Source organism: Aethalodelphis obliquidens, unplaced genomic scaffold, assembly GCF_003676395.1.
Source record: "Aethalodelphis obliquidens isolate GAN/ISIS:26980383/991018 unplaced genomic scaffold, ASM367639v1 scaffold8, whole genome shotgun sequence".
Taxonomy (NCBI): domain Eukaryota; kingdom Metazoa; phylum Chordata; class Mammalia; order Artiodactyla; family Delphinidae; genus Aethalodelphis; species Aethalodelphis obliquidens.
The window spans coordinates 7343787-7359670 of record NW_020837952.1 but is presented as its reverse complement, the minus strand read 5'-3'; the positions used below and the strand labels follow the sequence as shown (position 1 = coordinate 7359670).

At 40.8% G+C, this 15884-nt stretch overlaps 2 protein-coding genes across 21 annotated transcripts in view; both read left to right on the top strand.

Moving 5' to 3' along the window:
- Positions 1–15884, top strand: part of R3HDM2 (R3H domain containing 2) — a 148859-nt gene that overhangs the window by 38618 nt on the left and 94357 nt on the right. For 18 of the 20 annotated variants that reach the window (XM_027106757.1, XM_027106761.1, XM_027106754.1 and 15 more), the window contains exon 2: positions 2666–2728. The exons of 1 other annotated variant lie outside the window; for it this stretch is intronic. The gene's annotated coding sequence lies outside the window, so the exon portion shown is untranslated. Of the gene's footprint in view, positions 1–2660; positions 2729–15884 lie in introns of all 20 variants that reach the window. One more of the 20 variants, XM_027106740.1, reaches the window with a different exon arrangement.
- On the top strand, positions 5211–5705 carry LOC113621255 (BOLA class I histocompatibility antigen, alpha chain BL3-7-like). Its single transcript, XM_027108206.1, has one exon. It carries the CDS (start codon positions 5211–5213, stop codon positions 5688–5690), a length of 480 nt encoding a protein of 159 aa, XP_026964007.1. The 3' UTR covers positions 5691–5705.

Sequence of the window (15884 nt, the reverse complement as noted above, 5' to 3'; positions counted from 1 at the left end):
TTCGTTGCTGCGTGCAGGCTTTCTCTAGTTTCAGAGAGCGGGGGCTACTCTTTGTTGTGGTGTGGGGGCTTCTCATTGCGGTGGCTTCTCTTGTTGCGGAGCATGGCCTCTAGGCACGCGGGCTTCAGTAGTTGCAGCACACGGGCTCAGCAGTTGTGGCTCATGGGCTCTAGGGCGCAGGCTCAGTAGTTGTGGTGCACGGGCTTAGTTGCTCCGCGGCATGTGGGATCTTTCCGGGCCAGGGATTGAACCCTTGTCCGCTACGTTGGTAGGTGGATTCTTAACCACTGCACCACCAGGGAAGTCCCTAGAAATAAGTTTGGTTTTTTTTTGTTTTTGCCGTATGCGGGCCTCTCACTGTTGTGGCCTCTCCCGTTGCGGAGCACAGGCTCTGGACGCGCAGGCTCAGCTCCGCGGCATGTGGGATCTTCCCAGACCGGGGCACGAACCTGTGTCCCCTGCATCGGCAGGCGGACCCTCAACCACTGTGCCACCAGGGAAGCCCTAGAAATAAGTTTTTAAAAACGTAACACCTTAGAGGTATTACTTGGCTTTGTAAATGAAGCAAACAATTAGAAAACTGTTACAGTGCTTACTATGTGTCAGACACTATTTGGCATTGGAGGCACATATGAACAAGACACATAAGATTTCTGCCCTCAAAGAGCTTACATTCTTGCTTGAGAAGATAGACAATTTTCAAATAAATAAGATAATTATAGAGTGTAGTGCTATGAAGAAAATTGATATGATGATGTGATTTGAGAGTAAGGGAGAAGGGGATACTTCGCATTGGTTGGTCAGACCTCTTCATAGTGACATATGAACTCTTAATTGAAGGGAGGCAGAACCAGCATTTCCTGATGAAAGACAACTGTTCTGGGCAGGAGGAAAAACAAACACAAAGGACTTGTGGGAAGTATGTGGTTTGGGATGTTCAAGAGTAGGCAGGGGCCAGATTTTATAAGGCTCTATAGACCTTGCTTGGGATGATGGAAGCCACTGGTGGAAGGAAGCTGGTTGAGCAAGGAAGCTAAGTGATCGGAATTACATGTTAAAAAGATCACTCATAACATAACATTGTAAATCGACTATACTTCAATTAAAAAATCGGGCTTCCCTGGTGGCGCAGTGGTTGGGAGTCCGCCTGCCGATGCAGGAGACACGGGTTCGTGTCCTGGTCCGGGAGGATCCCACGTGCCGCGGAGCGGCTGGGCCCGTGAGCCGTGGCCGCTGGGCCTGCGTGTCCGGAGCCTGTGCTCCGCAGCGGGAGAGGCCGCAACAGTCAGAGGCCCACGTACGGGGTGGGGGGGGGGGGAAATCACTGTTGATTCTCTGGGGAGAACAGATAGCAGAGTGCCTAGAGCAGAAGTAGAATGATTAGTTAAGAGGCTATTGCATTTCATTAAAAAACTGCAATTATATGGAGGTAAAAGAGGATGGACGGCAGAAGGGAATTCAACTTCTTTCAGAAAGCATTTCACTTTTAATTTTGATAAGATTGCAGATAGGGCAAGAAAACCATTATAGCAATAAGTACTAGTGTGTGCTTTGAATTACATTGTTCTTGATTCTCTGACTCAGAGCTGGAGAGTGACTTTTTGGTGTGGCAAGGCTCTCAGCCTGAACCTACTTTGCTCGCTTAAAAATCCCACACATCTGGGCATGACTTGAGGGCCTGTAGGGAAAGGCAGCGCAGCCAGTAATTTCTTTGCATGAGGGAGAACAAGGCATTTCCTGGGGAAAAAATTCGCCATGCAGCCATGTTTCAGGACCAAGATTGGCAGTGAAAAGGGGAAGGGCAATATCCTTTGGTCATGCCTCCCAATCCTAACCAAACTACCATATGTCTCTAATGCCAAAACCCTGAGAGGAAGGGGCCATAAAAAAACTAGAAGAGCTTTTTCATAGAAATCTGTTTAAGATATTGGGAAGGTGGACTTCTGATGTGATATCCACAGGATAGAGTTATAAGACAAAATTATAAGTTAGGGATACTCCTCACTGTGTAGAACGTAGTGAAGCTTAGGTTTTTGAGGGCTTCCAAGAACACAGGCTGACTTGCGCATATTGAGGGTTCCAGTGGTAGCACTCTGGGTTGCTGAAGTGGATTAAGCAGCAGCCAGCCCTCAGAGTCCCGTAAGAGCAATAATAATAAATATTGCAGTTGGAGTGAGGAGATATTAAATTATGTGTTTGTGATACAGAATTTTCTTCTATGAGTAGAAATAAGTCTCTGGCCTCTCGACTTTTGCTTTGTACCTATGAAGAGATATTCTAGATCTGCTAGCTCAGTTTCTAGATTTGTCTTGTGTGGAAGAATAATGGGTAAAAAACAGCTGAAGAATTTCAAGGAGTAAGACTGGATGATTTGTTTGTATTAGAAAGTGGACCGGGAACTGCTTATAAGTAGAGGGGATCAACAGAGGGGAAAAGAGCCAAATGAATAGTGTTTTATTGTGAATTGAGAGTAGGGATGGATATAGAGGGTTCAGCACAAGATGTAGGGTTATAAGAAATATTGTGAGCAAAAGGAATTGGGAAAGAAGATATTAAGAAGCTGATTTGAAATAGATCTCTTTTTATTTTCTTTGAGAGTCTCAATATATTAAGATTGAAATTGCTTTTAACTTACCTGTTCTTTTTTTTTTTTTTTGGAGGTTAGACTTGTTACTTACATGTGACGTCATTCCAGCACTGGACTCATGGAGGCTGAACATTTATTCAGGTAATAATAGGTAACATTTATGGAATACTTCTTATGTGCCAGGCAACAAACTAAGTGCTTTACCCTTGATCTCATTTAATCCTCACACAATCTCATAAGGTTGGGAGTGTTACTGCACCCATTTAATAGATGAGGAGATTGAGACTCACAGTATATCAAGATTGAATTCATCTGAATTAGAAAATGGAAAAAGGCTACTGTAATAGTCAAAGTGAGAGATGATGGTAGCTTGGGTTAGGTGATGTCATTTCTTACCTGGCATAAATATCATGAATGTAAAATGGTTTTGATTGGCTGTACTTCACCCTCATTTCCATAACTTTTCCTCATTGCTGAATACATCATGCTTTTAGTTTGTCTTTTTTTTTTTTTTTTTTTGGCTGTGTTGGGTCTTCATTGTTGTACATGGGCTTTCTCTAGTTGCGGTGAGCAGGGGCTACTCTTCGTTGTGGTGTGGCGGGCTTCTCATTGTGGTGCCTTCTCATTGCGGAGCACGGGCTCTAGGCATGTGGGCTTCAGTAGTTTCAGCACATGGGCTCAGTAGTTGCGGCAGGCGGGCCCTAGAGCGTGCAGGCTTCAGTAGTTGTGGCACGTGGGCTCAGTAGTTATGGCGCGCGGGCTCTAGAGCACAGGCTCAGTAGTTGTGGCGCATGGGCTTAGCTGCTCCACAGCATGTGGGATCCTCCCGGACCAGGGATCGAACCCTTGTCCCCTGCATTGGCAGGAGGATTCTTAACCACTGCACCACCAGGCAAGTCCTTTTAGTTTGTCTTTAAAACAGTGGAAATATCTTTTGGTAAAGAAAAATTCAGCTTAGGGTTTTTTTAAAAAAATTTTATTTATTTTTGGCTGTGTTAGGTCTTTGTTGCTGTGCGCGGGCTTTCTCTAGTTGCGGCGAGCGGGGGCTACTCTTCGTTGCGGTGTGCGGGCTTCTCATTGCAGTGGCTTCTTTTGTTGCAGAGCACGGGCTCTAGGTGAGTGGGCTTCAGTAGTTGTGCCATGTGGGCTCAGTAGTTGTGGCTCGCGGGCTCTAGAGTGCAGGCTCAGTAGTTGTGGTGCATGGGCTTAGTTGCTCTGCAGCGTGTGGGATCTTCCCAGACCAGGGCTCGAACCCATGTCCCGTGCATTGGCAGGCAGATTCTTAACCACTGCGCCACGAGGGAAGCCCCAGCTTAGGGTTTTTAACCTTAAAGTTTTTTGAACCTTTTAGAAAGTAGATAAAAAGTTTTGCAATAGTTTATATTTTTTGAGTTAATATCTACAAAAGGTAGATATCTATAATTGGGGAATTCTTAAGAGGTGATTAATATAGATAATAGAGGGTTTTTTGTTGATTTCATCACGCTTGAGATACTATTTACAAGTATTTTCATGTTTAAGGAACCTTATTAGGGTTTCTTGTAGGAGCTTTTTTGGTGTATCTAAATGCTTATTTACAGATTACATTAATTGTAGTACTTGCCGGAACTGGCAGGGTGTCTAGCAGTACCGACTGAAAATCAGTCAAAAATGAAGATTAAGCATCTCTGAAATTATACTGTAGGTTAATGGAAGTTGCTTTTTTTTTCATTTTATTTATTTATTTATTTGGCTGCATTGGGTCTTAGTTGCAGCGTGCAGGCTCTTCGTTGCAGCGTGCAGGCTTCTCTCTAGCTGTGGTGTGCAGGCTGCACAGTGCGTGGGCTCAGTAGTTGTGGTGCGTAGCCTTAGTTGCCCCGTGGCATATGGGATCTTAGTTCCCTGACCAGGGATCGAACCCATGTCCCCTGCATTGGAAGGCGAATTCTTAACTACTGGACCCCAGGGAAGTCCCCCTTGGAAGTATTTTTGTTTAATTTTTAAAATTTTATTTATTATTTCTGACTGCGTTGGGTCTTCGTTGCTGCATATGGGCTTTTCTTTAGTTGCAGCGAGCAGGGGCTACTCTTCCTTGCGGTGTGTGGGCTTCTCATTGCGGTGGCTTCTCTTGTTGCGGAGCACAGGCTCTAGGCACGCAGGCTTCAGTAACTGTGGCAAGTGGGCTCAGTAGTTGTGTCCCGTGGGCTCTAGAGCACAGGCTCAATAGTTGTGGTGCACAGGCTTAGTCATTCTGCGGCATGTGGGATCTTCCCGGACCAGGGATCGAACCCGTGTCCCTTGCATTGGCAGGCAGATTCTTAACCACTGCGCCACCAGGGAAGTCATGGGAGTATTTTTAAGTTTACAAAAATTCAAATTTATATGCTACTTTGAGTGGTTCTCCATGTTTAATGTTGCCAAGAGTTGCCTGTACACTCAGCAAGGTAAAGTAAAACCGCTTTATTACTACCTTATCAATTATTGAGTTGCCAGCATGCGTACATTGCCCTATCATATTTTTCAAAAAAGAGCTTAATTGAGGCTTTTAATAATTGACATACAGTAAACTGTACATATTAAAACTTACACTTTGTTAAGTTTTGACATGTGTTCACTGTAAAACTGTTGCCCCAATCAAGACATAATGAAGGTCTCACAAGCCCCTCGCCCCCTCCCCCCTCCCGGCCCCAACACCTGGGACCCAGACCCACTCCGGGAGGAGAGTCGGGCCGAGTGTCGGGCCGAGTCTCACCCCTCCCTGCCCCCAGGCTCCCACTCCCTGAGGAATTTCTACACCGGGGTGTCTCAGCCTGGCCGCAGGGAGCCCCCCTTCATCTCTGTCGGCTACGTGGACGACACGCATTTCGTGCGGTTCGACAGCGACGCCCCGAATCCGAGGATGGAGCCGTGGGCGCCGTGGGTGGAGCAGAAGGGGCCGGAGTATTGGGATCGGAACCCGCGGATCTACAAGCACCACGCACAGACTTTCCGAGTGAACCTGAACACCCTGTGCGGCTACTACAACCAGAGTGAGGCCGAACCTCTTCAGCCCACCGTCCTCATGGCATCATTGTTGGCCTGGTTCTCTTGGTGGTCACTGGAGCTGTGGTGGCTGGAGCTGTGATCTGGTGGAAGAAGCACTCAGGCAGCGACAGTGCCCAGGGATGTGATGTTCTCTTTCACCAGTCCTAAAGGGCTGTTTCCTGGATTATTCTTTCCATCTTTTCCAAAGAACCAAAAACTGGAAAGGAACAAGGATTAACCCCTGGAAGTCCCAGTGCTACGTGATCTGATCAGACCACACACCTGAGCAGACTGCAGAGTTTTGGCACTGCGTCTAGACAGCACAGAGACCAGGGAGTCCTAAACTTTAATTTGCATAAGAATCATCGGGACATCTTGGTAAGATTCAGAAGGTCTGTAGGAGGGCATGGGATTCTGTATTAAAACAAGGTTGGTGCTGATTCTGCGGACTTTCAGATCACATTTAGTAGCAAGAACGTAGACCAGGATTCCCACATGGCTGTGCACCAGCCTCACCTGTAGGGCTTGTTGAATAAGCAAGTCTTGGGCTCCGTGCCCAGCATTCTGAGATGGTGGGTCTGGGAAGAAGCCTGAGTATTTTGCAGCAATCCTTAGAAGCAATCTTGGGATTTAGCCAGTTAGGGAACAACTGAGGTCAGTGATCAGAGAGCGCTCAGGTTGGGGAGGAGCCTTAAATCCACACTTAAACCTTGTTTTTTCCTGGGAAGAAAAGGGCAAGACGTATGCTGGAGACACATGTTGGTTTTTCTACCCTGGGGTATGTAGCCAGGTGGAAGACTGACGAAGTGTTATCAGCTCAAGATGAAAAACTATGAATCCTTGCTCTCTGAAACTATTCCCTGGATGGATTTCTCACTCATTCCTTGGTATAAACAATGGAATACAAAAAAAAAAAAAAAAAGACATAATGAACATATTTATCATCTCCACAAGTTTTCTTATCCCCATTTGTTATCCTTCTCCCAACCTCTGTGGTCTCCTGGCAACCACTGATCAATTTTCTGTCACTATAGAATAGTTTGCATTGTCTAGAATTTTATATAAAGGGAATCATAAAGTGTATACTCTCATGTTTACTTATTTTTGATTTGGCTTTTTTTATCAAGCTAATTATTTTGAGATTCATCTGTGTTGTTGCATGTATCAATAGTTCATTCCTTTTTATTGATGAGTAGTGATCTTTTGTATAGCTATAACACAATTTGTTCATTCATTCACTTACTGATGGACGTTTGGGTTTATTCCGGTTTTCGGCAGTTACAGATAAAGTTACGCTATGAATATTTGTGTACAAATCTTTGTATGGACATATACTTTATTTTTCCCTCCAAGTTAATTTCTTTCTTTATTTTTTTTCTTTTTTTTTTGACGTGAATTCACGTAGCATACAATTAACAATTTTAAAGTGTACAGTTCATTAGTATTTAGTATACTTACAGTGTTCTGCAATCACTAGCACTTTCTAGATCCAAAACTTTTTCATTATTCCATAAACCACCCCATGTCCATTAACTAATCATTCCCCATTCTCTCTTTCCCCCATCCCTTGGTAACTTCTAATCTGCTTTCTGCCTCTATGGATTTGCCTAGTCTGGATATATAATATAAAAGGAATCGGACAATATGTGAACTTTTGTGACTGGCTTCTTTCATTTAGCATAATGTTTTCATGGTTCATCCAAGTTTTAGCATGTATTAGTACTTTGTTCTTCTTTTTGGGTGCGCCAAGTGGCTTGCAGGATCTCAGTTCCCCCTCCAGGAATTGAACCTGGGCCATGACAGTGAAAACCTGGAATCCTGACCACTAGGCCGCCAGGCAACTCCCAGTACTTTGTTCTTTTTTATGGCTGAATAATATTCTGTTGTGTGGTGGATATATCATTTTGTTTATCGATTCGTCAGTTAGTGGACTTTTAGGTTGTTTCCACTTTGGGGTACTGTGAATAATGCTGCTACAAACAATTATGTACAAGTTTTTGTGTGGAAATATGTTTTCATTTCTCTTGGCTATAAACCTAGAAGTCTAATTGCTGGATCATATGGTAACTATGTTTAACTTTCTGAGGAACTGTCAAACTGCTTTCAAAGTGGTTGCATGATTTTACATTCCCACCGACAGTGTTTGAGAGCACCAATTTGTCTATCATCATCAAACGTCTTATTGTCTGTCTTTTTGAGTCCAGCCATCCTAGTGGATGTGAAATAGTATCTCATTATGGTTTTGATTTGCATTTTCCTGGTGACTAGTGATGTTGAGCATCTTTTCACGTACAAATTGGCCATTTGTATATCTTTTTTGGAAAAATGTATATTTAAATCCTTTGCCTTTTAAAAAGTTGGATAACTTATCTTTTTATTATTGAGTTGTAAGAGTTCTGGGTACAAGTTCCTTATCAGATGTATGCTTTGCAAATATTTCTTCCATGGGTTGTTTTTTCACTTTTTTGATGGTATTGTTTACAGACAAAAGTTTTAAATTTGATTAAGTCCACTTGATCTATTTTTTTATTTAAGAGTTTTATGGTTTTAGATCTTACATAGGTCTATGATCCATTTTGAGTTAATTTTTGTGTATGGTGTGAGGTATGGTTCCAACTTTTTCTTTTATGTATAAATATCCACTTGTCTCATTACTGCATGTTGAAAAGACTGTCTTTGGCCTATTTGATTGTCTTGGCACCCTTGTCAAAAATCAGTTGACCATAAATGTAAGGATTTATTTCTGGACTTTCAATGCTATTCCACTACAATACTGTTTTGATTACTATAGTTTTGTGTAGTTTAGTTGAACTCGGGAAATGTGAGTCCTCCAATTTTGTTGTTCTTTTTTAAGATTATGTTGTTTATTCTAGGTCCCTTGCATTTCCATGTGAATTTTAGGATCAGTTTGTCATTTTATGCAAAAAAAAAAGCCAGCCGGGATTTTGATAGGGATTACTTTGAATCTGTAGATCAGTTTTGGGAGTGTTACCATCTTAGCAATAAGTCTTCCAATTGATGCACATAGGATGGATTTACTCTTATTTAGATATTATTTCATTTCTATCAATAATAGTTTGTGATTTTCAATATACAAGTTACATTTTTTAACCCTACCCCATTACACTTCTTTTGTTAAATTTATAACTATTATTTTTGTTACTATTGTAAATTTTTCCCCCCTTAACATCACTTTTGAGTTGTTCATTGCTTGTGTATAGAAATACAATCAATTTTTGTATATTGACCTTGTATCTTGCAACCTTGTTGAACTTGTTTATTAGTTTTTAGTGGATTCCTTAGGATTGTCTAGATACAAGATCTTGTCATCTGCAAATAGAGATCTTTTTTACTTTTTCTTTTCCAGTCTGGATGCCTTTTCTTTCTTCTTAGTGCTTCATTGCCTTAGCTAGAATCTCCAGTGCAAAAGTTTATGTCTTTGTCTTGTTACTGAACTTAGGATAAATGCATTCAGTCTTTAAGTAGGATGTTATTTATGGGCTTTTGCAGATTCCTTTTATGAAATTGAGTTATTTCCTTAGTGGTCCTGGGGATTACAATTGACATCTTAATTTATAACAATGTAGTTTAATTTAATACCAATTCAGTTACAGTTGTGTGCAAAACTTTGTGCCTGTATAGCTCTGTTCCCTCTTCTCTCTTTTGTTCTATTACGTACAAATTACATCTTTTTACATTGTGTGCCCATCAACACAGGTTTATAATCATAGCTTTATTTAGTTGTCTTTTAAATCAGATAAACAAAAAAAGTTACAAACAAAACATTTATTTATACTATCTTTTACATTTACCTATATAGTTGCTTTTACCAGTACTTCTAATTTTTTTGTTTGGATTTGAGATACTGCCTTAGAGTCCTTTTATTTCAGCCTGAGTGACTCTCTTTAGTATTTCTTATAGACTAGATCTGCTAGTGATGAGTTCTTTCATTTTTATCTTGGAATGTCTTAATTTCTCCTTTGTTTTTGAAGGATAGTTTTGCTGGAGATAGAATTCTTGGTTGATAGTCTTTTTCTTTCAGCACTTTGAATAAATCTTCCCATTGCCTTCTGACCTCCATGGTTTTTGATGAGCTTCCTGGATTTGCAGATTTAGTGTTTGAGAAAAATTTGGCCATTATTTCATTAAATATCCTTTCTTTCCCTTTCTGTCCTGTCAATTCCAATATGAATTGTTAGGCTTTGTTCTGAGGCTTTGTTTATTTTTCTTTATTCTTTTTTCTTTCTGTTCCTCAGACAGATCTAGCCTAATTGACCTAGCTTCAAGTTTGTTGATTATTCCTTCTTCCTGCTCAGGTCTTGTGTTGAACTCTCTACGGATGTTTTTCATTTCCATTATTGTAGTTTCCAACTCCAGAATTTCCATTTGTGGCTCCTTTTTGTAATTTCTGTCTTTCTATTAATATTCTATTTTTGATGAGATATTTTTCTCATACTTTTTCTTTAGTACTTCAGTCATAGTTATCTTTTTTGATTTTTTTTCCTCCCTCCCTCTTTCCTTTTTTGATCTTTTTTAAAATGGCTGATCTTATTTTAAAAGTCTGTCTAAATCCAATGTTTGGGCTCCCTAAGTGAGTTTCTGTTGACTGCCATTTTTCCCTGGGCCATACATTCTGCTTCAAGGAAATGTTATATTGCTTCTTGTATAGTATAAGATTTTACAATACTATACTTCTGTTTCTTCCCTCCTGGTCATACATTTACTTGTATATATAAATTGTACAATATATTTTAAATTATTCTTGCTTTGAATAGTTGAGTATTTTTAAAAGATATTTAAATAACGAAGAAAGAGTTTTTTCTATTTACCCACATTGTTACCACTTATGCTCTTAAATCCTTTATGTAGATCCAGATTTTCATCTGTTATCATATTCATTCATCTTGAAGGACTAGTACAGGTGTGCTGGTGATGAATTCTTTCAGCTTTTGTATGTCTGAAAAGTTTTATTTTAAATAAAAAAGTTTTATTTTATTTACTTTATTTTGCCTTCTTTTTTTTTTTTTCTTACGGTACGCGGGCCTTTCACTGCTGTGGCCTCTCCCGTTGCGGAGCACAGGCTCCGGACGCGCAGGCCCAGTGGCCATGGCTCACGGGCCCAACCGCTCTGCGGCATGTGGGATCGTCCCGGACCGGGGCACAAACCCGTGTCCCCTGCATTGGCAGGCGGACAACCACTGTGCCACCAGGGAAGCCCTTGCCTTCATTTTTGAAAGATATTTTCTGTGAGTATAGAATTTTTGGTTGACAGTTTTTTTTTTCTTTCAGTCCTTTAAGATACCACTCCATTGTCTTCTGACTTGAATAGTTTCCAGCGAGAATTCTGTTGTTATCTTCATCTTTGTTCCTCTATAGATAATAAGTTCTTTTTCTCTGGCTTCTTTTTTTAAATTATTAATTTATTTTATTTGTTTATTTTTGGCTGCATTGCGTCTTTGTTGCTGCACACGGATTTTCTCTAGTTGCGGCGAGCGGGGGCTACTCTTTGTTGCAGTGCGCTGGCTTCTCATTGCGGTGGCTTCTCTTGTTGCAGAGCACAAGCTCTAGGTGCTCGGGCTTCAGTAGTTGTGGCATGTGGGCTCAGTAGTTGTGGCTCGTGGGCTCTAGAGCACAGGCTTAGTAGTGGTGGCGCACGGGCTTAGTTGCTCCACGGCATGTGAGATCTTCCCGGACCAGGGCTCGAGCCCAGGTTGCCTGCATTGGCAGGCAGACTCTTAACCACTGCACCACCAGGGAAGCCCCTTCTCTGGCTGCTTTTAAGATTTACTCTGTATTACTCGTTTTAGGTAGTTTGGTAATAAGGTGTTTTGTTCTTTGAGCTTCTTGGATCTGTGTATTTATAGTTTTATTCCAATACGGAAACTTTTAAGTTATTGTTTCTGTAATATTTTTTTCCTGTCTCTTCTTTGGAGATACCACTGACACATGTATTAGGTAATTTGAAATTATTCCACAGTTCACTGGTAATTTGTTCATTTTATTTAGTTTTTTCCCCTGATGTATTCTGTTTAATCTGCTGTTAGTCTTACATAGTGTAGTTTTATCTCTAACATATCAGAGATTTTTTTACTTCTTCTAACATGCCTACTTTTTCCTTCAGATTTTTGCATATATGGAATACAGTTATAATAACTTTCTAAACATCTTTCTTTACTATTTCTATAATCTGATTGTTTCTCAGTCATTTATCTTAACTTTTCATTAGGAAATAAGTATAATTTATAAGAAGCTGCACATGTTCCATGTGTTTTTCACCCATTTTCTCCCAGTGGTAATGCTTGTATAATTATAGGACAATATCAAAACTAGGAAATTGATATTGGTACAGTCTTCAGAGTTTATTCATATCTGACCAGTTTTACATCTACTCCTGTGTGTGTGTGTGTGTGGTTCTATGGAATTTCATCATGTGTGAATTTGTATATCTACAGCCACCATCAAAGTACAGAACAGTTCTATTCAAACAAGAATTTTTCCTGTTGACCTTTTTTTTCTTTTGGCTGCACCACGCAGCATCTGGGATCTTAGTTCCCTGACCAAGGATCAAACCCGTGCCCCCTGCATTGGGAGCGTGGAGTCTTAACCACTGGACCACCAGCAAAGTCCTTGTTGCCCTTTTATAACCACTCCTATCCTACCTCCCTCCACCCCACTCATAAACTTGTAACCCTGGCAACCACTAATCTGTTCTCTAGCTCTATAATATTGTCATTTCAAAATGTTATTTAAATGGAATCATACAGTATATAACCCTTTAAGGTTGACTTTTTTTTGCCCCCACTGAGCATAATTCCCTTGAGGTTCATATAAGTTGTATATGTGTGTGTGTTTATCAATAGTTTGTACTCTTTTATTGCTGAATAGTGTTCCATGGTATGGCTATCCCAAGTCTGTTTAAGCATTCACCTGTTGAAGGACTTCTGTATTGGTTCCAGTTTGGGGCTATTATGAATAAAGCTACTGTGAATATTCACATACAGGTTTTTGTGTAAACATAAGTTTTTGTTTCTCTGGAATAAAGGTCCAAGAGTACAGTTGCTGTGTGGCATGGTAATTGAATATTTCATTTTATAAGAAACTGCCAGACTTTCTTCTAGAGTGGCTTTGCCATGTTACATTCCTACCAGCTATGTATGAGTGATTTAGTTTCTTTGCATCCTTGCCAACATTTGGTATCGACAGTTTTTTTGTTTTTTTTCGGTTTTTCTGGCCATGCTGTGCAGCTTGTGGGATTTTAGTTCCCTGACCAGTGAATGAACCCAGGCCCTTGCCAGTGAGAGCACGGAATCCTAACCACTGGACCACCAGGGAATTCCAAACAGTATTTTTTATTTTAGCCATTATGATAGGTGTGCAGTGATAGCTCATTGTGGTTTTAATTTGTATTTCTGTAATGGCTAATGATTTTGAATATGTCTGTTCATGTCTTTTGCCCATTTTCTTTTTTTTTAATTAATTAATTAATTTATTTATTTATTTATTTTTGGCTACGTTGGGTCTTCGTTGCTGCACGGGCTTTCTCTAGTTGCGGCACGGGCTTTCTCTAGTTGCGGCAAGCAGGAGCTACTCTTCGCTGTGGTGCGTGGGCTCCTGCTCATTGTGGTGACTTCTCTTGTTGCGGAGCACCAGCTCTTAGGCGCGCACGCAGGCTCAGTAGTTGTGGTGCATGGGCTTCGTTGCTCCGCGGCATGTGGGATCTTCCTGGACCAGGGCTCGAACCCATGTCCCCTGCATTGACAGGTGTATTCTTAACCACTGCGCCACCAGAGAAGCTGCACTGCCTTTTTTTTTTTTTTAATTTATTTATTTAATTTATTTTATTTTTGGCTGTGTTGGGTCTTTGTTGCTGCGCGCGGGCTTTCTCTATTGCGTTGAGCGGGGGATACTCTTTGTTGCGGTGTGTGGGCTTCTCACTGCTGTGGCTTCTCTTGTTGTGGAGCACGGACGGGCTCTAGGTGCGCGGGCTTCAGTAGTTGTGGTGCACGGGCTTCAGTAGCTGTGGCTTGAAGGCTCTAGAGCGCAGGCTCAGTAGTTGTGGCGCACGGGCTTAGTTGCTCCGCGGCATGTGGGATCTTCCCGGACCAGGGCTCAAACCCATGTCCCCTGAATTGGCAGGCGGATTCTTAACCCACTGTGCCACCAGGGAAGCCCTGCTCTGCCTGTTTTCTATTTGGATTGTTTGTTTCTTTACTGTTGAGTTTTGAGAATTCTTTATATATTCTGTATACAAGTCTTTTGTTGGATATGTGATTTGCAGATATTTCTCCATTCTGTGGCTTACTCTCTTCTGTGAGCTCTAGACTCCTTTGCTCTCTCAGACTTTCACTCCTGTGTTCTCCACTTAGGGAGCATGTTGGAGCATGCCTAGGTTCCCCTTAGACTCCCTCTTTTGACATTTTTTGGAAACTCTCCCTAGGCATTAAACTTTGGTAATCATAGAGCTTACCTTATTTGTTTCCCATCTCTGAGGAATCATTGTCCTTCATTGCATGTTGTCCAGTGTCTTAAACACCGGTGTTTCACACATTTGTCTGGTTTTTTATTGTTTCTTCCAGGAAGATAAATATCATCCCTGTTATTCCAAGTTAGTCAGAAGTGAGATCCCCACCCCAACCCCCAGAGTTTTCAATAACATTAGAAACATCCACTGTTATTAACTACTGTCCCAAAATTCCTTCCTTTCTTAAGTTGTTTTAAAAAAAGGGTGGGGTGGGGGGTGAGGTGGGAATGGAGGCTAAATATAACTCAGACAAAAAGATACTTCTGATGTCCTTCAGTGTCTCTTGAAGCCCCGCTACTTTCGGAGGTTTGCCAATCAATCAGATAGATACAGGCTTAGAGCTAGAAATAGGTCAGCTACCATAGCACACAATGATGGTGGGAAAAGATTTTTGTGACAGCTTGTGTGTGATGATATATCCTTTCCTGTTCAGGATTCTCTTTGAATTTAAGGCTAGATTCTGGGTGTTTTCAAATGCCTTTTCTCTATTCTTATCTTTATAGTCCTTTCCTTAAAAGAATAACCATATTTTTAAAATTACATTTTCCTTTATTTAAAGGGTAGAGTTAACCAGTTAAAGCAGCCTTTTCCAGCCTAGGTACATCTAGCTAGGTAATTCTCCTTTGACCTTTATTATTAGTTTTGGAGCTTATCTCAGAGTTAATGGTGATTTAATATGTATACAAGTGTTTCTTAAAGATTTCTCTCTGCATTTCAAAGCTGTGCTCATCTATGTAAAAATTTAGATAAGTATTGCCACAGGATCACGTGGCTAGTAGCTGTCAAACACTTGAAGAAAATATTTCTTTGGAGTTATTTTGTGGAATTAGGACACATTTCAGTAATTAGGTAACTGAGCTCTGGGAATCTGCTAGAGCCACCTTTAGAATAGAGCTGCCTCTGCTTATGCTAGTCTCATCAGGAAAGTTTTATTTCTATTCCCAGTCTATTGTTTCTGCTGATGAACAAGGGCATAGCTTGGTATATTATTAGTCAGCTGTTTTTCAGCAGTGTGTATCATGATGCCTCGCACAGAATGGTTACTCACAGAGTATTTGTTGCGTGAATGAATGAATGCCTCTTCCTTGAGTCACTGCTTCAGTCAGTTCCCTTCATATATTTCATCCAGGATCTCTCTTTTCTTTCCATCTCTATCCTTTTGGTTATTTTTTTGTTTGCATTTCCTCCAGAGGGTGAACAAAGAAGGCAAAGAAGATGAACCTGAAATCATTTCATTCTTTATGAGTAACTCGGATAAGAAAAAAGTATTGTATGAGAAGAAATTGAAACTCCTGGCTAAAATGAGAGTTTTGAGTTAATACTGGATTTCATTTATCTTTTCTGTCTTTTCCTGGCATTACTAATGATGGATTGGTGTTCTGCTTTTCTTCAAAGCCCTGAACAGCTTTCTCTTCAATTATATAGCTAGTGATATGCTCCTTTAGTTTTCATTTTTATTTCTAATTTTTCTTACTTTCCCTCTGTATGGAGTTCTCTTCTTCTTCTTTATTCCTTAAATATTGGTGTGTCCTGAGGCCTATGCTTACCTCTCTAGTCTTTTCTGCGGTTAATCTGACATTGTTCTCACCATGCACTCTCCTTTTAAAATCCAAGGTTTCGACTTCTGTCACAGTTTGGTGACAGTTTGGTGACAGTTTGGTCTAGATATCCAGTTCCATCAGTGTAACTGCCTGTTGGGCACTTTGATTATGTCAGCTTGTGGGCACATCACATTTACCATGTTTTAAACAGAACTTTATTATCTTTTCTTTT

What these genes read in the sequence shown, in the direction of transcription:
- LOC113621255 (XM_027108206.1), top strand. Translation starts at nt 5,211, where the DNA reads ATGAAGGTCTCACAAGCCCCTCGCCCCCTCCCCCCTCCCGGCCCCAAC.